Source organism: Cervus canadensis, chromosome 18 (assembly GCF_019320065.1).
Source record: "Cervus canadensis isolate Bull #8, Minnesota chromosome 18, ASM1932006v1, whole genome shotgun sequence".
NCBI lineage: Eukaryota > Metazoa > Chordata > Mammalia > Artiodactyla > Cervidae > Cervus > Cervus canadensis.
The window spans coordinates 23,077,644-23,102,745 of NC_057403.1; the positions used below are offsets into that span (position 1 = coordinate 23,077,644).

At 49.8% G+C, this 25,102-nt stretch overlaps 1 protein-coding gene across 6 annotated transcripts; it reads left to right on the plus strand.

Moving 5' to 3' along the window:
• Positions 1-123: 123 nt before the first annotated feature.
• NUMBL (NUMB like endocytic adaptor protein) lies at positions 124-24,649 on the plus strand. Of its 6 annotated transcripts, none has more exons than XM_043435797.1 (10): positions 124-307; positions 4,502-4,586; positions 6,417-6,559; positions 8,280-8,354; positions 8,441-8,515; positions 9,450-9,590; positions 14,798-14,987; positions 19,690-19,995; positions 22,058-22,180; positions 23,238-24,649. In XM_043435797.1, exons 3-10 carry the CDS (start codon positions 6,434-6,436, stop codon positions 23,858-23,860), a joined length of 1,659 nt encoding a protein of 552 aa, XP_043291732.1. In that variant the 5' UTR covers positions 124-307; positions 4,502-4,586; positions 6,417-6,433; the 3' UTR covers positions 23,861-24,649. The 6 variants fall into 6 exon arrangements, with proteins under 6 accessions (XP_043291732.1, XP_043291731.1, XP_043291727.1 ...); XM_043435796.1 differs by having other exon boundaries at positions 125-307; positions 4,502-4,585; positions 6,422-6,559; XM_043435792.1 differs by lacking the exon at positions 124-307 and adding an exon at positions 457-703.
• The last annotated feature ends 453 nt before the right edge of the window (positions 24,650-25,102 follow it).

Below are 25,102 nucleotides of genomic sequence, written 5' to 3' on the forward strand. Positions count from 1 at the left end.
GCTCCCCCGTCCCAGCCTGGCGCCCCCGCCCCCAAAGCTGAACCGACCGCGCACCACGACGTCGGGGTCTGTTCACTCCCCCTCCCCTTCCCAGCTAAAAGTGCCTCGTCACCGCTTCTGCCCGCCCCCGCTGGGCCGGGAGATCCGTGGGGTTAGCTGAAAGATTTGGGGATGTGGGGCGGCGAGGCGCCTCCCGAGGCAAATCTTTCGGACGCAGAACTTAAGGGGATCTGAGGTCAGGGGTCACGGAGGGGAAGGGAGCCCACGCCTGGATGGACCGAGAGGAACCAGTGTCCGCGACATTCACGTGCGTGCTCAGCCCAGGACGGGCCAATGGGCGTGGCGTGGCGGTGGCCACACAGAAGGGGGCGGGGCCATATTTGCGTATAGGCGGGGCCTGCTGCTCAAGGGGCGGGGTCTCTCTGCATATCCAGCAGGCGGCGGGCCAATGGGCGGGGCTAGGGCGGGGAGCCGAAGCGGGAGGGGCGCTCCTCCGCCCCTGGAACGGAATCCTCCAGGGAGCGGAGCAGGCTAGCGAGCGTGCATCCCGCACCAACCCCCGGCCCCCATCCCCGGCCCGCGTCAGACAGAGCTGCCGCCGCCGCCGCTAGAGCAGCAGCAGCACTCGGGGATCCGGGCCCAGCCGGGGCCGCGGGAGGCGGGGGCGCCCAAGCCCTGGATGTCCCGCAGCGCGGCGGCCAGAGTGAGAAGGGCGGGAGAGGGGGGCTCGGGTGGGGGGCGGCGCCGCTGCTGATGTGGCGGAGGGTGGGAGGTGGCCGCGGCACCCGGATGGAGAGGGTGCCAAGGCTGGAGAGGGTGGTCCTGGTTGGGGGGTGGTCCAGGAATACGCTCCGCTCCAAGCCCAATCTTGGGAGACAGGGGTCTCGGGCACAGGCCCTCTCTTGCCCAGGTTCTGAAGATAGGGATCCCAGAAAGAGATCTCCCTCTCCAAAAAATCAAGGACAGGGGGACAGCTTCTAGGTACAACTTCCTAGGCAAGATTTTGGGGATGGGGTCTGAGACACAACCTCCGTAGGAAGCCAAGGCCTCTAGGAGGGGATTCCACACCAGACACAATCCTTACCCCTCCCTGCCTGAAGGGGTCTCTGAACACAACAACCCTCTAGGCAAGGTCTTGAGAATGGGGTCCCTGAGCACAGCTCCCCCACCAAGGCAAGGCCTGGGGGGATTCCAAGCACAGTCTGTCCCCAGGCCTCAGAGGCATCCCGGGCAGAGCATCGCCCCCACACTTGGGCGCTGTCCCAGGAACATCCCTTTCTCAAAACAAGGTCTCTGTGCCTGGGACCCCATCCCCCTCAAGCCTGAATAAAATAATGGGAATTTCAGGCAAACCCCCCCCACACACAAAAAGGCTTGGTCAAGGGTCCCAGGGCATAGGTCTCCTGGGCCACCCTCTTTGTCCTGGGGGCTGCCCAGCTGTCTGGGAGGGGCCCGAATCGCAGACAATCCACCGCCTCCCTCTTCAGTTCTGGCCCCCCAGGCTCCAGGATTCAGGCTGGGCCAGGGGGCGGCTCCCCAGGGACCTGGTACAGCCCTGTCTGTCTGCAGTGTCTGCCATGCTGGTGACGGCGGCTTTGTGTGTGGTACCTGGGGGGAAGGGGGGGGAAGCCAGCGATGGGGAGGTGGCTAAGAGTGTGACCCTGTGTTTTTGTGACTGTGGCTGCCTGTGTGTGTCTGTGTGAGCTGCTGCTGGGGACTGTGAGGAATCGTGTGTGTGTGTGTGTGTGTGTGTGTGTTTCCTGCTTGTGGTTGTGTCTGATAGTGCCTGTGATTGTATTTGTGTGTGACCCCAGCATTTGTGTGACTGTGTTTGTATGTATGATAGCTGCTTGCTCCATGTGCAGAACCCTGTACTTTTCATTTTGTCTCTGTTTGTGTGCGTAGTTGTGACTCTGGTTGTATCTTTGATTACATCTTTTGTGACCCTCACATATGCACCTTGCTAACTCTAACTGGATATGTGACAGTATATCCATTGAGTCTGGGGTTGGGCATGTGTATGGCTGACTGAAGATGTGGGTGGAGTTGTGACTGGAAGTGGAGTTGTGTCTATGACTCTGTGTCCATGTGCGACTGTTCTAATGACTTCTAGTCTTTGTGGTTGTGTCTCTAGCTGATTTTATATGTGTGTCACCCATGTGTTTGTCACAAACACATGGGTGACACAACTCTGCCTGCAGTTTTGGGTGTATGACCGCCTTTGTATATGAAGTCACATTGTGCTTATGTGACAGGTTGTGTTCTGGCACTGTGACTTGTATATTTCTGTTCATAACCACATCCATGTATGTGATCGGGGTTGTATAAATGACTACATTTAGGTCTGTGTGTTGATACTGACTCTGCATTGGTAGTTGTGTATGTGTGATTTGGGTTATATATTTGACTTAAGAGTCTGGAACCCTGACTATTAATAGTGAGTTACTTAATTGCATGTGACTCAACCTATAGGTGGGTCTGTATGTGCTGGCACCAGGTGATTGCGTGTGTTTGTGGGGGTGTGTATGAGACTGTGACTTCTATATTTGTGTGTGACCTGCATGTCTGTGACCCTGTGTGACTCTGCCTACTTGTGTCTGTGTCATGGTCTGTAAGATTGTGAGTCTGTAGCAGTGCGGCTGTTTGGGGTGGGTGGGTGTGTGTCCCTGCAGGCATGCTAGGCTGCTTTGTTGAATTTGTGTGATTTGGTGACAGAGTGAATGTCTCCTGACAGCACACATGTCTCCATCCAGAACCATGTCTTCTGTGTAAATGTAGCTATAAGTGCTCCATCTGGGTGTGTGAGATGGAAATTGTGTGCTGGTGTTTCTGTGTGTGAGATATGGTGTGTCTGTCCACATGGGGCTGTGATTGTACATGGTCCTGTACTTGTCTGTGTGACCTACGTGTTTGCAGAAACAGAGACTGTTTGTTTTTCTGGGATGATGTGACATAGTACAGCTGGGAGTTGGATGGTGGATAACTGCAATAGATGTACCATGACTGTGATACATGGCTGGGTAATGGGGACACTCCTGGGGTGGGACTTTGGATACATGACCATTTCTGAAATGCGTATGACTGACTCTGAGCCACCAACTGTCTGGCTGTGTCTGAGTGGGGCTCGGGGAGACCTTTCTCTGGATGGTTGTATGCTTGTCTTGAGTTTGTGTGTCTGTTTCTCTCTAATGCATGGGCCATGGCCATCAGGGTCCCTGTTTGTGGTTGCGTGTGGAGGACCATCCATAGAAGTGTGGCTGATACTGTGACCAAAGGTATGTCTCTGACTGGGATGTATGACTGTGTAACAGCGTGTGACTAAAAAGGTGTGTTGGTGTGACCGATACAGTTGGGGTTAGGTGTCCTTGTACAGCCGTGTGCTGGTCAATGACTAGACACATGTGGCTGCAGCTGGGTGTGACCAAACGTGTGTCAGTATGTCTACATGCATCCCTGATCGGATGTCAACAGGCAGCAGGGGAGCTGTGTGTGAACACTGTGTGTGCCTCGGTGCTAATGGGTGACCTCCAGCAGGGTGTGATTCTTCATGGGTGGGTCTGTGACATGAATATCTTGGATGGGTGCCTGAGGAAACAGCTCTCGTTGGGTGTGGTTGTTCACGGGCTGCCCTGGTGGGTGTGCCTGGACCCGGCTCTTTGTATGTGGCGGAGAAAAGAGAAGTGACCGAGTATCAGTTGCTGGTATGACCAGACATTTGTGGCGCTGCCGAGGCAGCCTGGCACTCTGTATGTGTGTGTGTGCCTCGTTGCTCAGTCATGTCCGACTCTTTGTGACCCCATGGACTGTAGTCGCCCTCCCAGTCTCCTCTGTCCATGGGATTTTCCTGGCAAGAATACTGGAGTGGGTTGCCATTTCCTTCTCCAAGAATACTGGAGTGGGTTGCCATTTCCTTTTCCAGGGGATCTTCCTGACCCAGGGATTGAACCCGCGTCTCCTGCATTGCAGGCGGATTCTTTACCTGCGGACAAATGGTCTGTAGCAGAGACTATGTGTCTGTGAACATGGATATGTGGCCAGATATTTACAGTGGCTGTGACTGTCGATGTCTATCTGTGTGATCCCGTGTGTGTAGCTGTGGTTGTGTCTGTATGTAACTAATTGTGCAGAGCTATAACCAGGTGCTGGAGACAACTGGAGACCAGAGTTGCATGTACACCTGTGACTGTATGTGTGTGTGCAGCCCTGGACATGTGTCTAGAGGGCAGGGCCGCTCCCACTCCGCACCAGCCCCTTGGGTACGGACGGCCTTCTGAGGCCAGGACACCCCCTGTGTTTGGATGCCCCCAAACACACCTACTCATTCCTAGGTCCTTGCAACCAGGTGGCTGATCGCCTTAGTAACAGTTGCTATAGCAACCAGGACTCTCATCAGGGATCCTGAGATGAAGGGGGGTTGGCTGATATCCAATGAAGGGGTGAGGTAGGGGACTGAGCCCCACCCCGAGCCAGCTTCTCAACTTTCCCTCCCTTCCTCGGGCAGGGCGGACCCAGGAGGCCTGAGCAGCATCTGCCCCCTGCCCCCTGTGGGGCCCTGGGGCCCCCTGAAATCTCCAGGACGGATCCAGGTGAGTGGCCAACTGGGGACTGGGTGAAGGGTGACTGAGGGGGTGGGTCTGCCTAGCACAGCCAGAGGAAATACCCCTGCAGTCACACAGGCTTAATCACACTTATGAGTGGACATCATTGAATGACTTTTGTCACATTCAAGTGACCTCCTTCACAGACTCACCTACCTAGACTGTGTCTCACACACACACACACACATTCAGACACACACCAACATCTCTGCACGCACAGGTGTAGGGTCACACAAACATGCAGACACAATCCTCAACAACATCCAGACTCCCTCCCAGGCGAGTGCTACAGACTTGGGGACTCTCAAGAAATGTCCTCTTATCCAATTTCTCCAACAGCATGCACAGACCCACACTTTACAGACCACAGCCACACTTTCACAAGCAGATCCAGCCTCAGAGACAGCACCCATGTGCTCGTGCCTTTATAAGAGCTACACTTTTGCACACACAGTCTCACAAATAATAGCACTGTCATAGATAGTAGCCACATTCTCACACCATCACACCTTCATAAATAACACTCACAATGTCAAAGACAACAGCCTCATGTCCTCACATACCCTCACAGACACATGGCTGCATACAGACACACTCCCAGAACAACACTCACAGACCCACACTCTCTGTAACAACAACATGTGATCTGACCCAGACACACTGTCACAAACAGCCATGGAAACACAGCCTCACCACCAACAGCTTCACTCTTAGACAGACATGGTGTTTTGAGTATCTCTCACAGACACACATGTCATGGGCAACAGTCATCAAAGACAACAGCCACTTCCTCACACAGACACACAGCATCAAAGATGACAGTCATAGACATAGCCTTTCAAAGAAAACAGCTTCATGCTCAAACACAGACCCATGCTCACAGGCAACATTCCCTGACACACACTTACCGCCACTCTCTTTAGCCATGAGCTTCAGGGACACTCAGACAACAACCACAATCTTGGCCACAGACATCCCCTCAGACAGCATTCACACACACACTCTCAGGCTCATAGACACAACCATTCTCAGAGCTGCGTCCTTCCACACAAGCTTCAGCTGAACACACACTCACAGACGGTAGTCGTCTGAGCGGTTGTATCTGCATCAGAGACCAGCCCGTCCCCAACACTCTCTGGCCTGGGCTCTGAATCTCAACCCCTGGACCTTCTGTGTCCCCCATCCCCCCATTTGGACCCATGCAACTCTCAACTCCTGTGCCCTCTGACCACCTCTGACCTTTTACCCTTAAACCCCCTGACCTCACGGCCCCTGACTGCTATGCCCTCTACCTCCCAGGTCCCCCACTACCTTAACTTCCCATTACTTTGGATCATCATGCCTCTTGACTGTCACATCTCCAAGCTCCAGACCCCTAAAAGCTGTGATTCAGGACACCCCATCCCAGAACTCCACGCCCCTTAGCCCTATGCCTTTCTTTTGGCCTCACCACAGGGCATCTGGGATCTTAGTTGCCCGACCAGGGGGAACCTGTGCCCCCTGTACCCTCTACGTTGGAAGCACCAGTCTTAATCACTCACCGCTGGACAGTCAGGGAAGTCCCTAGCCCCATGTCTTTTGAATCCCTGCTGCCAATTCTCTCACTCCCCTGCCTTCCAGGTGCCCCCTTGCCAGGATCCCCTAACCGCTGCTGATCCATGTCCCCCAAATGTCAGATCCTCTGACCCAGTGACCCCCCTAACCCTGTAACCCTACTGCCATGTTACCTGACCCTGTGCTCCCTGCGCGTTGTTTTCCCCTCCTTGAGCCCCATGCCTCTGACCCTCGCCCTTGACCTGCACCCCTGTTTTGTGTCAGCAGACGGGGTGGGCACCATGAACAAGCTAAGGCAGAGCCTGCGGCGGAGGAAGCCAGCCTACGTGCCTGAAGCGTCGCGCCCACACCAGTGGCAGGCGGACGAGGACGCGGTGCGCAAGGGCACGTGCAGCTTCCCGGTCAGGGTGAGTGGGCGGGGCTCGGCTGGGCGTGGCCGCAGCTGTATGCCAGGGGTTTGATGTGCGCATGCGTTCCAGTGCCCAGGGAGGTGACTGAGACAGCCTGTGTGAAAGAGATTTGACATCCGCAAAGAACTGTGGATCCTGCAACATTAGCGTCCCCCTCCCCCACCTGGGTCCTTCACAGTTGGGATTAAAACCCAAGACACATTCTCTTGTGCCAGGAAAATATTACCTGCAGTGTGTGTTGGAAGGCGCGTCCCGCCTGGAATCACGCTGTTCTGTGGGAGCTCACAGTTTCCAGGGAGGGCACTAGAAGGTCGCAAAGATTCTGTAGCATTTGCAAAGCCCTCTACTGTTAAGTGGGCTTCCCCGATACCTCAGTTGGTAAAGAATCCGCCTTCAATGCAGGAGCCCCCGGTTCGATTCCTGAGTTGGGAAGATCTGCTGGAGAAGGGATAGGCTACCCACTCCAGTATTCCTGGGCATCCCTTGTGGCTCAGCTGGTAAAGAATCCGCCTGCAATGCGGGAGACCTGGGTTCTATCCCTGGGTTGGGAAGATCCCCTGGAGAAGGGAAAAGCTACCCACTCCAGTATTGTGGCCTGAGAATTCCATGGACGGTATAGTCCATGGGAGTCACAAAGAGTCCGATACTACTGAGCGACTTTCACTTTCACTACTGTTAGGTACTTTCTGGTTTAGACCACCACGACCCTTTACAACAAACACTAAAATTTATATGGGAGATGGCAAGATTCAGGTTCAAATCTCCACTCAGTCTTTTCCTGGTTAGGAGACAACAGATGATGGTCACAGAACGGGGGGTCCCCTACCCCACACACACATACTCACCTCTCCTCCCCACCCTGCCTTATTTTCCCTTCCCCTAGAAGTGGATCTTGTGTGAGGGGCTATTGAGAGGTGCAGGAAATGCTGGAGAGAATGAAGACTGGAAGGCGGCCAATAAAGGGTGTTTTACTAAACTACAGTTGTGAGCAACTGAGTTTGATGCCACTGGGGAACTCTGGGAAATGGAACCATCCCACCCGCGGGGTGAGGGAGCTGGAGCATGTGTACCCCAGCTCCCATCAGTCATTGCATGAGGCCAGCCCTCAGGCGCAGAGGCAGACAGTGTCACTCAGAAGGACACCGAGATGTGCTAAGAAAGTCCACGTATACAAGAGAGGTGCACACGTAGAGAACGGACTTGTGGACATAGCGGGGGAAGGAGAACGGATGAATTTGGGAGAGTAATATTGACATACGTATACTACCATGAATAAAATAGATAGCTATTGGGAAGCTACCGTATAACCCAGGGAGACCAGCTTGGTGCTCTGTGATGACCGAGAGGGGCGGAATGGGGGGTAGGGGGTGGGTGGGAGACTCAAGAGGGAGGGGATATATGTACAGCTGATTTACATTGTTGTACAGCAGAAACTAACACAACATTATAAAGCAATTATATCACACACACACACACACAAAAGCCCAGGGATAGAGGCAGAGTGCGAATCACTAGTGCGAGCTGTGCTTCAGTTTTCTCACTTGTATATCTGGGAGGAGAATGGAGTTCCCCACCTTGTAGGTCTGAGATGCAGAGTAATGAGTTAATACACACGATGTGCTTAGGACATTGCCTGATAGGACTTGCAGCCCGGTGAACACTAGGAAGCATTGACGACTGTGCTTGTTTTGTGTCCTCCCTTCCCTTTTCCACCAAGTACCTGGGCCACGTGGAGGTGGAGGAGTCGCGCGGGATGCACGTGTGTGAAGATGCTGTGAAGAAGTTGAAGGCGGTGAGTGAGGGGCTGGAGCAGGGAGGGAGCAAGGTCAGAGCAGGAGAGGCGGCCCTGACCATGCCCTCTGTCTGCCTGCGTTTCAGATGGGTCGGAAGTCCGTGAAGTCTGTCCTGTGGGTGTCAGCCGATGGGCTACGGGTGGTGGATGACAAGACCAAGGTAGGAGACCTGTGGGCCTGGGAGTGGGCACCAGTGGGCCCCCCTCTCCTCAGCCTGCTCGAATGGGGCCTTCTCACCCACCTCTGGGGTGTCCCTCCCTTGGAGACCTTTGAGATTCAGCTATGTGCTCCTGTAATATATTGGCACACCTCACAGTCCTAATTCAGGATTGAGTCCTGTGGCTATTTGTGAACTGGCCTGGAGTGTGGGTGAGAGCACAGACTCTAGAGCAGTTGCCTCAGCTGGTCTTCCAGCCCACCCACTTTCCAGCTGGGTGACCCCGGGCATGAAGGGGGCGCAGGGTGAGATATAATCTTTGTTATGCCTCACTTGCCTCATCTGCAAAAATGGGGATAAAAGTGGAGCCTACCATTCAACGAGAATGTATGTGCAAATAGTTTAAAACCACGCCCGGTATAGCAGAAGTGTTCCGATCAATAAATGTTAGCTGTTATGTGCTTATTGTCCATCTGCCTGGCCAGATGGAAGCACTGCGGACCAGGACCTGAGTCTCTGCTTACCATTGAATTCCCTGCCCCTAGCCCAGAGACTGCCCGGGAAGCCAGCCAGCACGTGATGACAATTAGGTTAATGACTGAAAAGGATTCACCCCCTCCAGGAAGCTTTGCCGGACTCCCGTCCAGCTTGGGTCAGGCACCTCATCTTGCTCCCAAAAGCCCCTGCACCTCCCGGATCCAGCCCTGAGCCCTCTGCCCATCAAGAGCAGCGTGGCTGGGACTCTGGCCTGTCTCCCTTGGGTGATGACTACGACTCCCGCCCTAAACTTGGGAGCCCCATGTAAACAGGGCCCACAGCTGTTTCAACAAATGCAGGGTCCCCAAGCCATTTGGGACGGACACAGTGCAGACACGAAGGGAATACTGAATGAATACACAGGAGACAGTTCCTATTCCTTTCCTGGCCTCCCTCCCAGGACCTGCTGGTGGACCAGACCATCGAAAAAGTCTCCTTCTGTGCTCCTGACCGCAACCTGGACAAGGCTTTCTCCTACATCTGCCGTGATGGGACCACCCGTCGCTGGATCTGCCACTGTTTCCTGGCGCTCAAGGATTCAGTGAGTACCACCAAAGCCCAAAGCCACCTGACTCTTTGACTCCCATGCCCTGGTATTCCCAACTTCAGCCCTCTGTGTGCTATCAGGCAAGTCACTCATTTTACCTCTCCTCTCTGTCCTCATCTGGAAAAGGGGGTGTGTTCACAGTCCCTGAGTGCATGCGTGCTATGTCGCTTCAGTCGTGTCTGATTCTGTGCGACCCTATGGACTGTAAGCCCGCCAGGCTTCTCTGTCCATGGGATTCTCCAGGCCAAATACTGGAGTGGGTTGCCATGCCCTCCTTCAGAGGATCTTCCTGACCCGGGGATCAAACCCACAGCTCTTATGCCTCCTTCATTGGCAGGCAGGTTCTTTACCACTAGTGCCACCTGGGAAACCCATTCACAGACCCTAACAGAGGATTATTGTGAGACTTGACGGGTTTGATACAGAACAAATTTGGAACAGGAATTTGGAACAATACCTGGCATATAGGAAGCACTCAGAAAAACATTATTTATCATCATCCTCCTCGTTGTCAATAATTCTTCATGTTTCTCTAGCTTTTCTCATTTGAGGAGCATATACATACAGTAACATGTACAGATGACCCAGGCACAGCTCCATGAATTTTTCCTTATTTTGAAATTTTACTTATTTATGTATTTTTGTCTGCACCACGGGGCATATGGGACCCTAGTTCCCCAACCAGGGATGGAACCCGTGCCCTCTGCAATGGGAGCATGGAGACTTAACCACTGGACCACCAGGGAAGTTCCAAAGTAATTAAAGTGTACGATTTAGTGACATGTATATTCACAATGCTGTTTACACAATTCCATCACCTCTATCTAGTTCCAGACATTTTATTATTTCTAGAAGACACCTCATACCCATTAAGAAGTCACTACCTGCTTACTATCTCTATGGAGTTGTCTATTGCAGACAGTGTGTACAAACTGAGTCATATAGTATATGATCTTTTATGACTGGCTTCTTTCACTTAGCATAATGTTTTTAAGATTCATCCTTGTTGTAACATGACTCAGTATTTCATTCATTTTATTTTTATATTTTATTTTTTATTTTATTTTATTATTATTTTATTTTTTTATTTCATTCCTGTTAATGAACAAATAATATTCCATTGTATGGACATACCACATTTTACTTTATTTATCCATTGATGAACATTTGGTTTGTTTCTACCTTTTGGCTATCTATTATGACTCGTGCTTCTATGGACATTGGTATACAAGTATTTGTTTGAATACCTGTTTTTAATTCTTCTGGGTATGTACTTAGGAGTGGAATTGCTTGGGCATATAGTAAATTTCATTGTTTTAAACTGGGGTGTGGTTGCTTTACAACGTTGTATTAGTTTCTGTTGTTCAGTGAAGTGAATCAGCTATATGTATACATATATCCCCTCTCTCTGGGACCTGCCTCTAACCTCTCATCCATCTAAGTCACTGGGGAGCGCTGCGCTGGGCTCCCTGTGCTATACAGCAGGTTCCCACTAGCCATCTGTTTTACACATAGCAGTGTGCATTTTTTGAGTAATTGCCACATTGTTTTCCTTGGTGGCAGCACCATTTTACATTCCCACTCACACTGTATGAGGGTTCCAAGTTCTCCATATCCTTGTCAACACTTTTTTTTATTATAGCCATCCTATAGATGTGAGGGGTATCTCATTGTTGTATTTCCCTGATGACTAATGATGTTGGGCATCTTTTCATGTGCTTATTGGCCAGCTGTACATCTTTTTCAGAGAAATATCTATTCAAATCCTTTACCCATTTTTAATTGGGTTGTTTGACTTTTTACTGTTGAGAGCTCTTTATATATTCTGGATAACCAGAAACTTAGCAGTTGTGTGATTTGCAAAACTTTCCCCTCCTTCTGTGGGGTGTCTTTTCACTTTCTTGATAGTGTCCCTTGATGTACAAATGTACACATTTTGATGAAGTTCAATCTCTCAATTTTTTTCTTTTGTTATTTCTGTTTTGGGTGTCATCTATCATATCTAAGAATTCATTGCCAAATCCAAGGTCATAGAGATTTACCAAATGTCTTATTCTAAGAGTTTTATAGTCTTCTTGTTCAGTCACTCAGTCACATCCGACTCTTTGCGACCCCATGGACTGCAGCACGCCAGACTTCCCTGTCCTTCATCTCCTGGAGCTGGCTCAAACTCATGTCCATTGAGTTGGTGATGCCATCCAACCATCCAACCATTTATAGCCTTAGCTCTGATGTTTAGGTCTTTGATCCATTTTGAGTTAATTTTTATAAATGATGTGAGGTAGGAGTCAGCCTTCATTTATTTTTCATGTGAATATCTAGTTGTTCCAGGATCTGAGCTCTCAGTTTTCTGGTCTATATGTCTGTCCTTACGCTAGTATCACACTGTTTTGCAGTGACTACTTTAGCTTTGGGTAAGTTTTTAAACTGGAAAGTGTGAGTTCTTCTACTTTATTCTTTTTCCAAATTGTTTTGGCTGTCATGAGTCCCTTGCAATTCCATAAGAATTTCAGGATCAGCTTTTCCATCTGTGGAAGAGCACATTGAGATTTTAAAAGGGATTGCATTCAATCTGCGGAATGCTTTGGAAAATATTGCCCTTTTAACAACATTAGTCTTCCAATCCACAAACACAAGGATGTATTTCCATTTATTTAAATCTTCTTAAATTTCTTTCAACAATGTTGTGTAGTTTTCAATGTTTACATCTTTTATTTCCTTGGTTAAATTTATTCTTAACTATTTTATTATTCTAATGGTACTGTAAATGGAAGTCTTAATTTCATTTTTGAATTGTTTACTGCCTATGTATACAGATATAACTAATTTTTTCATGTGTTGATTTTGTATCCTACAACTGTGCTGAATTTATTTGCACTAATTGTGGCTCCTTTATGATATTCTAAGTATATGATCATGCTTTCTGCAGACAGAAGTAATTTTACTTCTCTCTTTCCAACTTGGGTTGCCTTTTATTTCTTTTCCTTGTCTAGTTACTCTAGATAGAACTTCCAATACAGTATTGAATAGAAATGATGAAAATGGCATCCTCATCTTGTTTCTGATCTAGGGGAAAGCTTTGTCTTTTACCACTGAGGATAATGTTAAGTGTGAGTTTTTCATAAATGTCCTTTATAAGGTTGAAGAAATTCCCTTCTATTCCAACTTTTGTCATATGCTTTTCCTGTGAGAATCAAGAGTCATGTGGGTTTTTTTTTTTCTTTCATTCTATTAATGTGGTTGATTGATTTTCATATGTTAAACCAACCTTGCATTCTGGAATAAATCTCACTTGATCATGGTGCATAACCCTTTTAATGTGCTGTTGGATTCAGATTGCTGGCATTGTGTTGAGGATGTTTGTCCTCAAATTTAACTTTAAGAGGCAACTGAGCATCTTGTTTCTGGGAGAAGGAAATGGCAACCCACTCCAGTATTCTTGCCTGGAGAATCCTGTGGACAGAGGAGCCTGGTGGGCTGCTGTCCGTGGGGTCGCACAGAGTCGGACACGTCTGAAGCGACTTAGCAGCAGCTGCAGCAGAGCATCTTGTTTAGGGAACAGAAGTCAGACATACCTCATCAGAATCCAAACTCTGCCATTCACTTGTTATAATGGGCAGGTTGACCGAACCTTAGTTTCTTCATCTGTACAATAGGTTCACAAGGTTTTCCACCTCCTGGCACTCTTGTGAGGATTCTGTAAAAGGATGCAAACCAGGGCTCAACCCAGGGCTACACAAGATTTTTGCTGACATATATGTGGGTTTCCCTCTGCCTGGCTTTGTGCCACATGCCCTGCATAGATTCATTCACCTTTCTTGCAACAACCCGATGAAGCGGGTGCTATTACAGCCCTCATTTTACAGATGCGGAGGCTTGGATACTGGAAGTGATTTTCCTGAGGTCACACAGCTGAGAAATGGGAAGCCAGCATCAATCTCAGGCTCTCTGGCCTTTGTTGTTGTTGTTCAGTTGCTTAGTCATGTCCAATTCTTTTTTTTTTTTTTTCATGTCCAATTCTTTGCAACCCCATCAACTGCAGCACACCAGGCTTCCCTGTCCTTCACTATCTCCTGGAGTTTGCTCAAACTCATGTCCATTTGAGTCAGTGACGCTGTCTCTGACTTTGGAGCCTCTCAAGTAGGCAAACTTGAAAGACTTGTACAGTCACCAGTCACTTGTACACCCCTCTACCCAGATCCGGCAATTAACATTTGTCTGGACTTGTATCACTTACCTGGAGATCAGTCCTGGGTGTTCATTGGAAGGACTGATGTTGAAGCTGAAACTCCAATACTTTGGCCACCTGATGTCAAGAGCTGACTCACTGGAAAAGACCCTGATGCTGGGAAAGATTGAGGACAGGAGAAGGGGACGACAGAGGATGAGATGGTTGGATGGCATCATCCACTCAATGGACATGGGTTTGGGTGGACTCTGGGAGTTGGTGATGGACAGGGAGGCCTGGCGTGCTGTGGTTCATGGGATTGCAAAGAGTCCAACACGACTGAGCGACTGAACTGATATCACTTACCTACACATCTTATTTTTTGATGCATTTCAAAGTTGCAGACATCAGAATACTTCCCCCAAACACTTCAGCTTGCATACCAGTAAGCAGAAGTCGTATTTGTTTCCAGCTTTCTTTTTTGACTTCAAGTTGAGGCACGTGGGATCTTAGTTCCCTGGCCAGGGTTTGAACTTATGTCCGCTGCAGTGGAAGCACGGAGTCCTAACCACTGGACCACCAGGGAAGTCCCTCCAGCTCGTCTTCTTTTGAAGTGAAATTCATGCTGCCAACAAACCTTAAGTATACTTTTGTAGGGTTTTGACAACTGTGTACACTGTATAACGAAACTGTGTAACATCAAGATCTAGAACATCGCCACCAACCCAGACTGGCCCCCTGGTGCTCCATCAGTACCCATCCGCACTCTGTAAGAAACAACCACTGTTCTGACGGTTTTTCATCACAGGCTAGTTTTGCCCATTCTGTAAGTTCACAGAGAGTAATACAGCTCAACAGAGCCATACAGTCATTACGCTCTTGTCTGCGGCTTTTGTCCCTCCTCGTGCAGTTGTGCCCGGGGCCCAAGAGAGGTGAAGGGACTCGGGGTCACCCAGCTGCTGGAACCCGGGGATCCCGGCGTCCAGTCTGCACCACACAGAGTCGCTAAGCCCAACTCCACCTCTTCCCTCAGGGCGAGAGGCTGAGCCACGCGGTGGGCTGTGCTTTTGCGGCCTGCCTGGAGCGGAAACAGCGGCGGGAGAAGGAATGCGGGGTCACGGCTGCCTTCGACGCCAGCCGCACCAGCTTCGCCCGCGAGGGCTCCTTCCGCCTGTCTGGGGGAGGGCGGCCTGCGGAGCGAGAGGCCCAGGACAAAAAGAAAGGTGGGTGCTGCCCGGCGGGCGGGGCGTGGCGGGGCGGGGCCTGGCGGGGCGTGGCGGGGCGTGGCGGGGCGGGGCGTCGGATGGGCCGGGGGTGTGGCTAAGGGATCCGGTTTGGGTGAGGAGAGCAGGGGTGCAGGGGCGCTACAGTTTACAAAGCAGAGGAGAAAACACACACAAAACAAACCCCAAAACAAGCCACCCCCAAAAAGAAAAAATAAAAACAAAGCAAGGCACCGACCACGAAGTCTGGTTACAGTTTCTGCAGCGTTCTTGGGTTTAAGGAGTCCTTTGGGCAATATTCTACCGGCCACAAACCCTGGCAAAGCTCACCGAGCGCTTTATTATCTGCTAACCCAAGGAGGTTCTCAGGCTTTTCAAACTGTGTATCCACCCTGTTAATGGGTTGTCGAAGTCAAATTGCTGGGTTGTGGTTGGCATTTTAAGAAATAAAATGGAAAACGACAGAAAAATATCAGCGTAGGGGAATGTAGTGAGGGTAAGTGTAGTTATGTACTTTTATGTCAGTGGGTCTATGTGCGTGGTGGGGGAGAGGGGCGGGTTGCCAGGTAAAAAGTATTTTTCTTACTGTGGATTGCTGTCATGAAAGCTGGAAAAGTACCTGGCAGGCTCTGACATTCTAGGTCAAAGGCAAACAGTTTGTAAGTTCTCAAACTGTGTTTTTTAAATATTTGAGTGTATTATGTGTTGGGTCAAAACATAATTTTTTATTTTTTTTTACTGTGGATTTTAGTTTTTAAATTTTTAGAAAGCACTGCTTAGAATTACAAAGAATTTACCATTGGGATTCAGGATAAAGGAGACTGAAGAGATTTGACAGATATTATTAATAAAAAATGCAATGTTTGATCGTGTATTGGATCCTGGATATTATATAAATATATGTATTCAATGTTCAATTCAATATATATATTTTGAATATATATATATGTTGAAATATATATTAATATCCATAAAGAATATGAGTAGAAAGAACTTGGAATATGGACTCTAGGTTACCTAATGGTATCATATCCATGTTTAATTCCCTAACTGAGAAATTATACTGTGATAAAATTCTTTACAAATTATCTATTTTACATATAGTAGTGTGTATCTATTAGTCTCAAACTCCTAATTTATCCCTCCTCCCACTTCCCCTTTGGTAACTATAGACTTGTTTTCTATGTCTGTGAGTCTATTTCGATGTCTGTTTGTTTGGTTTTTTCCTAATTTTACTTATTTATTTATATTTGGCTGTGCTGTCTTTGTTACCTGGGCTTTTCTCTAGTTGCAGCAAGCGGGGGCTTCTCATTGTGGTGGCTTCTCTTGTTGCAGAGTGCAGGCTCTAAAGCTTGAGGGCTTCTGTATTTGAAGCAAGAGGGCTCAGTAGTTTCTGCTCCTGGGCTCTAGAGCATAGGCTCAACAGTTGTGGCACATGGACTTAGCTGCTCTGTGGCATATGGGATCTTCCCAGATCAGGGATGGAAACTCTGTCTCCCGCGTTGGCAGGCAGATTCACTGAGCCACAGGGGAAGTCCTATTTCTGTTTTATAAATAAGTTCATTTGTATCATTTTTTTAGATCCCACATATAAGTGACATCTTTGATATTTGTCTTTCTCTGTCTGACTTGCCTCACTTAATATGATCATCTCTAAGGCCATTCATGTTGCTGTAAATGGCATTATTTCATTCTTTTTTATGGCCGAGTAATATTCCATTACACACACACACACACACACACACACATATTCTTTATCCATTCATCCATCAATGGACAGATGGTTGTTTCCATGTCTTGGCTGTTGTGTGCAACTTAAATGTCACAGAAAGACAATTATGGAAGGAGAGACAGATCAAATACCGTAACAAGTTAATGCTGGGGAACATTGGTTAAGAGAACCTGTGTTCTCTGTGTTCCATTTTTACATCTTTTCTGTAAGCTTAAAACATTTCTAGCTAAAAAGGTTAGAAAAAGTTAGGAAAACAAGTTTTTATCACTTGCTATAATATTCAGGTTTACAACGTCTGTTCTTCTTGGTAAATTATGGGACCGTTTACAAACCTCTTGACAAATTTAAAGATTTCTTCATAGCTTACAAAATATTTTCTGTTTACATCATCTATCAGAATTTGTAAAGAACTTTATCAGTGACAAAGCAGATTACAAAGTATAGTTAACAGAGGGCCTGAATATAGATATTTTACTGTTTGCAAAAGAACACACTGGGTGGGTAAGTTTACTACTTATATAGGATATTAGAATTTACCAAGAATGTTATGGGCTTTAGAGTTTGCAATGGATTTTGCTGTTTCCATCCAAAGGATACTGTAATTTCCAGGTAGAAAGCATTTTAGAGTTTGCACCGCAAAAATGAGAGTTTACGAAGTGTGGTAATATGACTTGCTGAACACATCACCATGTTTTGCCCAGTGATGCACTGATTCGCAGTCTGGAGGCACCGCACGTCTACAAAAGAGCTCTCTTCAGTTTAGGAGATAGGGAACAGTGCCCTTTCCACAAAGTTGTTTACCAAGCTTTTGTGGGATTCCAGAGCAATTGAACATTCACTGTCTCAACTGAGGCTCTCAGGAGGCCTGGGGAGGCAGCAGGGAGATGTTTATTCCAGGTTCAGTTGGGGAACCTGCAGCCCAGAGATAGGAGGAGACTTTCTGAGGCCCCAGGTGGTGGGGGCAGAAGTGGTTTAGTGATTCTTAACGCATCCCAGCCTGGTTCCACTGCCCCAAGTCTGACCTGGGGGAGGGCCTCATCGCCCCCTCGTGGACGATGGGAGAAGCGCTGGGCGGCCTCCCTGCCTGCCTTGTGCTTAGTCGTTTCAGTTGTGTTAACTCTTTGCGACCCCATGGACGGTAGCCCTAAAGCTGGGGCTCTAGCGCTGGCGAACAACGAGCTGATCTGCGCGCACAGGGCACTGATGCTGTCGCTGTCGCTGGCAGCAGGTGGCTCCATCTCAGACCCTGGGAAGTCAGGGAACAGGCCCAGGCTCTGCCCTTGACCCCCGTTCTGCAGGTGGCCCTCACAAGGTGTGTGGGTCACTCTGCAGTAACGAAATGGCCATGGCTGCAAAAATAACTGTGTGTGTGTGTGTGTCACACCCGAGTGGTACAAGAGCCAAGCAGTGTGTGACTTGGGCCTCCGTGCACAACTGCACGATGAGGGATAAAACCCACAGACAAGAGCATACTACTCTATGGCTCTGTTGAACTGTATACTCTATGGGAACTTACAGAATGGGCAGAAGTAGCCTGTGATGAAAAAAATACCAGAACGGTGGTTGTTTCTTAGGGAGTGGGGACTGACTGAGCATGAGGGGATGGTCTGGGTTGGTGGCAATGTTCTAGATCTTGATGTTACACAGTTTCGTTACACAGTGTATACAGTTGTCAAAACTCGACAAATGTAAACTTAAGGTTTGTAGCCAGCATGGGGCTCCTCTGTCTGTGGGATTCTCCAGGTAAGAATACTGGAGTGGGTTGTCATGCCCTCTCCCAGGGGATCTTCCAACCTAGGGATCAAACCCACGACTCATCTCTCCTGCATTGGCAGGCAGGTTTTTTACCACTAGCCCCTGAGTTTAACCTCACTAGCACTCATCTTCCCTGGTGCTCAGAGAGTAAAGAATCTGCCTACAATGCGGGAGACCTAGGTTCAATTCCTGGGTCGGGAAGATCCCCTGGAGGAGGGCATGGCAACCCACTCCAGTGTTCTTACCTGGAGAATCTCCATAGACAGAGGAGCCTGGCAAGCTACAGTCCATGGGGTCACAAAGAGTCAGACATAACAGTGTCTAAGCACACACACACAGCACTCAGGCTGTGGCTCAGGTGAGGCCACGTGGGAGGATGGTTGTGTGTTTGTGTATAGGCAGCCATTTTGTGCTGAGTGGGGAGACCGGGTACCCACAGAGGACAAAGAGCAGCCCCAGAGGGGAGCGATCCCAAGCTGAGGGATTGAAACAGTCTGGAAAACTCCTCAGAGGAAGTGTGCCAAGCTGGGTCTAGAACAATGGGTAGCAACTGAAGGAATGGAGGAGGTACTTGAGGCGGGAAGAATGGTGGGAGGCAGACAAAGAACAGAGCAGATGGAATGACGGAGGATGACAGCATCACATGGAGAGAGCAGGCCAGAGGAAGAAGCAGGTTAGCTCAGTCGTTTGGAGCTCAGATTGTGGAATCAGCCTGCCCCTTCCTTCTCAGTGTGGCTCAGGCAAGTCTCTTGCCATTGCTGGGCCTCAGTTACCACGTATGTAAATGGGGTAAAATAGTTTCAACCTCATTGGGTGGTGGTGAGGATTGAATGAGTTCATCCTTTCAAGGCACTTGGAACAGTGCCTGATACATTGGTCATGCACCAAAGAAGTGTTTGTTAAGTTGATTAGAAAGGGAGACAGGAGATCTCAGAGGGAGAAATAGCAGAAGCAGCAGAGGAAGATGGATGGAGGACAGAAAGCTTGAGACACACAGAGGGTCAGGGTGGATGATGACTCCCCATGGGCCTCCTGGGGAAAGTGGTCTTGGCTTGATTGGGGATGAGGGACATTTCAGGGCTCTGACAAGCTTGTCTTAAGGCCAGAGCACATGTGGTGAGGAAGGCAGCATTGGATAACAATCAAGGGGACTGAGGAGAGGCCCCCATGCCAAGGGGAAGTATCTAACCATCTCTCTCTCCCCCATGTCTCTAGCAGAAGCAGCAGCTGCCCCAACTGCTGCTCCTGGCCCTGCCCAGCCTGGGCACGTGTCCCCAACACCGGCCACCACATCCCCTGGTGAGAAGGGTGAAGCAGGCACCCCAGTGGCTGCAGGCACCACTGCAGCTGCCATCCCCCGGCGCCATGCCCCCCTGGAGCAGCTGGTTCGCCAGGGTTCCTTCCGTGGGTTCCCAGCACTCAGCCAGAAGAACTCGCCTTTCAAACGGCAGCTGAGCCTACGGCTGAATGAGCTGCCATCCACGCTGCAGCGCCGCACTGACTTCCAGGTGAAGGGCACAGGTGAGCCCAGGACTCTGCAAGAAGGAACATTGGGATCAATGCCCCTGACTGTTCTGAGCAAGAGATAGGGAAGAGGTGGTACACATCATGATTGATTAGCACAGTCTGCCACAGGCAAAGGAAAGGTGGAACGCATCATGATCAATTAGCAATGTCTGCCATCAGTCTGGGCGAGGAGAGAGGTAGTGTAAGCTGTGATCCATTAGCAATGTCTGCTCCGGGTAAGGGATCGCACAAAGGTGGCTCAAGTCATGATCAATTAGTACTGTCTGCTGTAGTTAGGGACAGGAGAGAGGTGGCGAACATCATGATTGACGAGCAAAACTTCCGTGGGCAGGGCAGAGGAGAGTAGCTGGGCCCGGATGCCATGCTGTTGCTCAGGAGGAGACTGAAGCACCATAGGCTAATGCTCCCTTCCAAGCTTTTGACCAGTAGAGCCATGAGATAGAGGTGAAGGATACAGGTTCAGAGCAATGTCTGTTTAGGGCAGGGAGAACTGAGTGATGACGGACATTACGGTCTCCTTACAGTGTCTGGTATGAACAAGAAAAGAGAGTAAGGTGGCACACCACGTGATTAATTACCAAAATTTGCTGTGGGCAAGCAAGAAGGGAGAGCAGGAGTATTACATTTTGCTCAAGAGATGACTCCCAGAATTTGGCTTATGGAAGCAGGAGACGAAGGGCACAAGTAGTCTGGGGATCATGGAATCAGGGAGCACAGTGACGGATTCGTCACGTTGCTTGTGGATAAAGGACTGTGGGAGGCAGCACCCATGTATTGATTAGACATGCCTTCCTAGGAGAGTGACAAGGCAAAAGGAAGTATGTCATCATTGAATAGCAATGTCTGCCACGCTGGTGATAGGAAAGAGCCAGTAAAAATGCCCTTTTATGTTGGAGGAAAGATGGCATTACCAGTTCTTTCTTCCAGCATTTGGCCAGTAGAGCCACGAGGTCTGGGCCGGGTGAGGGGTAAAGTGAGCAAAGAGTTTCACGGGAGAAAAGCATCGTGTTTGATTACTAATGTCTGCCGTGAACCAGGAAGGGGAGAGACATGGCATATGTCATGATTTAAAAACAACGTCTGCCGTGGGGAAGAGAGAAGAGAGGTGGCGTGGAACTATGTTTTGCCCGAGGGAGACAGGCAGGAGGGCTGCCTTTCCTCCCAGCTGTCAGTGAAGTCATGCGGTCTGGCTCGCTCTCCTGTTCCCAAATGCCAGATCTGTGACACCTCCCCCTTATGGCCCCGGGGATTGTTGTGGGAGGTGTTGATCTGTATCCAGGAGGCTGGGCTAGTCCAAAAGGTGACTGCAGAGCAGGTGCCAACGCTTGTTGGGAATGACACATGCTCACTCCATATCCTGCAGCTCACTCCCGTGTCCTGCACACACCCTCGCATTTGCTGTCCTCATTAAGCAGCCTGCCAGTAAGCACACCCCCAGGGCTCTCACATCTGCTCTCTGAGGGGGCAGACACCCCAGACTTTATATGGAGGCCTCGCAAGCCTGTAGACACTTGCTTGGATGTGACTTGCCACCCAGAAATTTCATAGACTCACACAGATGTCCCAGTCTGCTGTGGGTGTCACGGTCGGAAGTCACACAGTGAGAGAGAGGAGCAACCGAAAATCACATACACACACAGAAGTTGCAGAACCAGGTGTGACCATTGCACACACTTAGAAAACACATACCCAATACAAACTATTATATATAAAATAGGTAACCAAGGCCCTACTGCATAGCACAGGGAACTATTAATATATTCAATATCCGGTAATAAACCATAATGGAAAAGAATATGAAAGCGAATACACACACACACATATATATGTACAGATGTATGTATAACTGAATCACTTTGCTGTCACATACTCCTGGCTCTTGCACCACGCAGGTGTGACACACACATGCATGCAGTTATTTCTGTGGCCATGGCCACTTAGTTACAGCAGAGTGAATCCACCGACACCCACACCTTCTGAGGGCCACCCACAGGGCTGGGGTCAAGGGCAGAGCCTGGGCCTGTTCACTGACCTCCACCCTTTCCTGACTTCCCAGTGCCTGAGATGGAGCCGCCTGGTGCCGGCGACAGCGACAGCATCAGTGCCCTGTGCACGCAGATCAGCTCATCGTTCGCCAGTGCTGGAGCCCCAGCATCAGGGCCACCGCCAGCCTCGACAGGTAAACTCTGCCCTTCTCCTGAGGCAGATGCCCTGCAGTGCTGATCCTGCATCCCCCTGCTCCTTTCAGGCCCACGGCAGAGACTCTGGGAATCTTGGAATCCCACAAGCTTGGGTGGAACTCTGGGTCATCTAAGAGCTATGAGATTACCACAGAAACATGGATCATTCAATATCATCCTAAAATCATGGAATCAATCACTGTAGAACCATGGAATCATCTTAGAACCATGGATCATTTAAGAGCTATGAATCATCATAGAATCATGGAATCTACCACTTTAGAACCATGCACCATCTTAGAACCACAAGGTCATCTCAGGGACATGAATTCATCCTAGAATCATGAAATAACATAAGAATTATGGGATTAGAACTTTAGAAGCATGGGATCAATGTTTAAACCTTCCTGTCTTAGAACTGTAAAATCTAGACACCTACAGTCTTTGAATCACAAGATATTAGAGCCTAATAGATTTGGAGCCACAAAACCTTGGAATCTCACAGCCTTGAAAGCCAGCTCTCTGAGAAAATAATGCCACGCAATCCCCCTCGAGCCACATGCTTATTCCAGAACTGGGGAAGCACCTTGGAATTCCAAACAATGTAAATCTCTAGAATCTTCGAAAACACAAAGTTAAAACTACTGAAACTTACCCACCATGTTAGAATAGTACATTCTGAGAAAGAGCCATGCGATCTTAGAATCTTAGCCTTCTAAAACAATACTGTCAAAATATTAGAGCCAAGGGTAATATTGGAAAGTATTTAATAACAGATTTGTTACTGACCAACCAGAAGGGAAGCCAGTCTGTGTGATTGTCACCCTTGCCTATATTTTTCCATCTCAGGACCTTAGAATCTCAGAACTGAATTTTCTGAGCGCTGTATGACCTTATGTGGTTCAGGAGGGGTCAAGTCATTTGTCCAAAGTCCGTGAAGTTAATGAGGAGCCAGGCTAGAGGCAAGGCAGGCAGCCTGGTGCAGAGTCTGGTCGCCAACCTGGGGTTCTCTCTGCTGCAGCCCACGCCCCCTAACTGCCCCTCTTCTCTCTCCAGGGACTTCTGCCTGGGGTGAGCCCTCCGTGCCCCCTGCAGCTGCCTTCCAGCCTGGGCACAAGCGGACCCCTTCGGAGGCCGAGAGGTGGCTGGAGGAAGTGTCCCAAGTGGCAAAGGCGCAGCAGCAGCAGCAGCAGCAGGCGGCCCCTGTGCCCACTGTGCACCCCGGCCTGCAGCCCTTCCCTGCCCCCGTGGGGCCCTTCGACGCCACACCTGCCCAGGTGGCCGTGTTCCTGCCGGCCCCGCACATGCAGCCCCCTTTTGTGCCCGCCTACCCAGGCTTGGGCTACCCGCCCATGCCCCGCGTGCCCGTGGTGGGCATCACCCCCTCACAGATGGTGGCCAACGCCTTCTGCTCAGCCGCTCAGCTCCAGCCCCAGCCCGCCACCCTGCTCGGGAAAGCTGGGGCCTTCCCACCCCCTGCCACCCCCAGCGCCCCTGGGGGCCAGGCCCGTCCACGCCCCAATGGGGCGCCCTGGCCCCCGGAGCCGGCCCCAGCCCCGGCCCCTGAGTTGGACCCCTTTGAGGCCCAGTGGGCAGCGTTAGAAGGCAAACCTGCTGTGGAGAAGCCTTCCAACCCCTTCTCGGGCGACCTGCAGAAGACCTTCGAGATTGAACTGTAGCCCGAGCCGCCCTGCCCACCCCGTCATCTCCGGGTGTCCCACTCCTCGGAGTGGAGGCCCAAACTCTCCCCTAGTCCTGCTCCCTCCCATGGCCCCTCTAACGCCTTCTCTCGACCACCTCCCACAACCACTACGGAACTGACATTGTGACGCCCAGGTTGCAACGGGATGGAATTCAGGGACGGACCCAGCCTGGCTAAGGGACCCATTTCTCTGCCAGACTTAGGCTGATACAACCTCCTCTCCCCTCACTCCAGACACAGGGGGATGGCCACAGTCCCACTGAGCGCCTTGGTTCGAGCTACATTTCCCTGTTTCTGTTGTTGACCTTCTCTACCTTCCAGTGTTGGGTGGGATGGAGGTGGGATACCCACCTCGGGGCCCTCGTGGGCCCCACACGAGTGCCCACGCCCAGGTCTGATCATCCCACCCCCGTACACAGCACAAGCGAAGGGCTCCCTTCTGCCCACCTGCTGCGTTCACTGCCAATGCTGTGCTCACCCCTCCCACCCCTCCCCTCCCCTCAGGGGCCCACCTCTTCTTTGGACCAAGATCTCAAGGGGATAGGGGGCCAAGTCGGGGGGCCAGGAGGTGGAGTAGGGGGAAGGGGAAAGGGAAGAAGAAGAAGCTCAGTTACCTCACGTCGGTGCCCGCTGGGGAGGGGTTCCAGGAAGAAGGAAGGGGTGCCTGGCGGGTACTTTTCTATCTTTTATTTCCAGATTTTTTTGTATCTAAACTTGCAGATTTGTATTATACAAGGACAACCAATAAAGGAAGAATATAATGGTGCCCCTCGAGAAAGCAGGGTGTGTATCCAGGGGAGACGGTGTGGAGACCGAGCCTTTCCTCCCAGTTATCTAAAACCAAAGGGAGTAAAAAGGTTCTCCCTGTGTACTAACCTCCAAGTCATAGCATGGTAGCAGGTAACCTAGGACTCAGGAAGTGGATATTAGTGGGCACCCCAAATTAATCACCCCATTTCTAATTCTTACAGATTTTGAACCAAGGAATTATGTATATATATATATATATATGTGTGTGTGTGTGTATGTATACAATCTGCTGCTAATAAGTTTAGTATTAATATTTTAAATAATTAGGTTTGGAATAGCACAGCTTTGAGCTGACTTCATGTTCCACCAATTACATTTTCCGTAACATAGGCCAAAGTGTCATTTGACATGGCAGCACGTTTTTAAGTTTCTCTGTTGTTTCCTGGGTTCCTTGATAACAATCTACAAA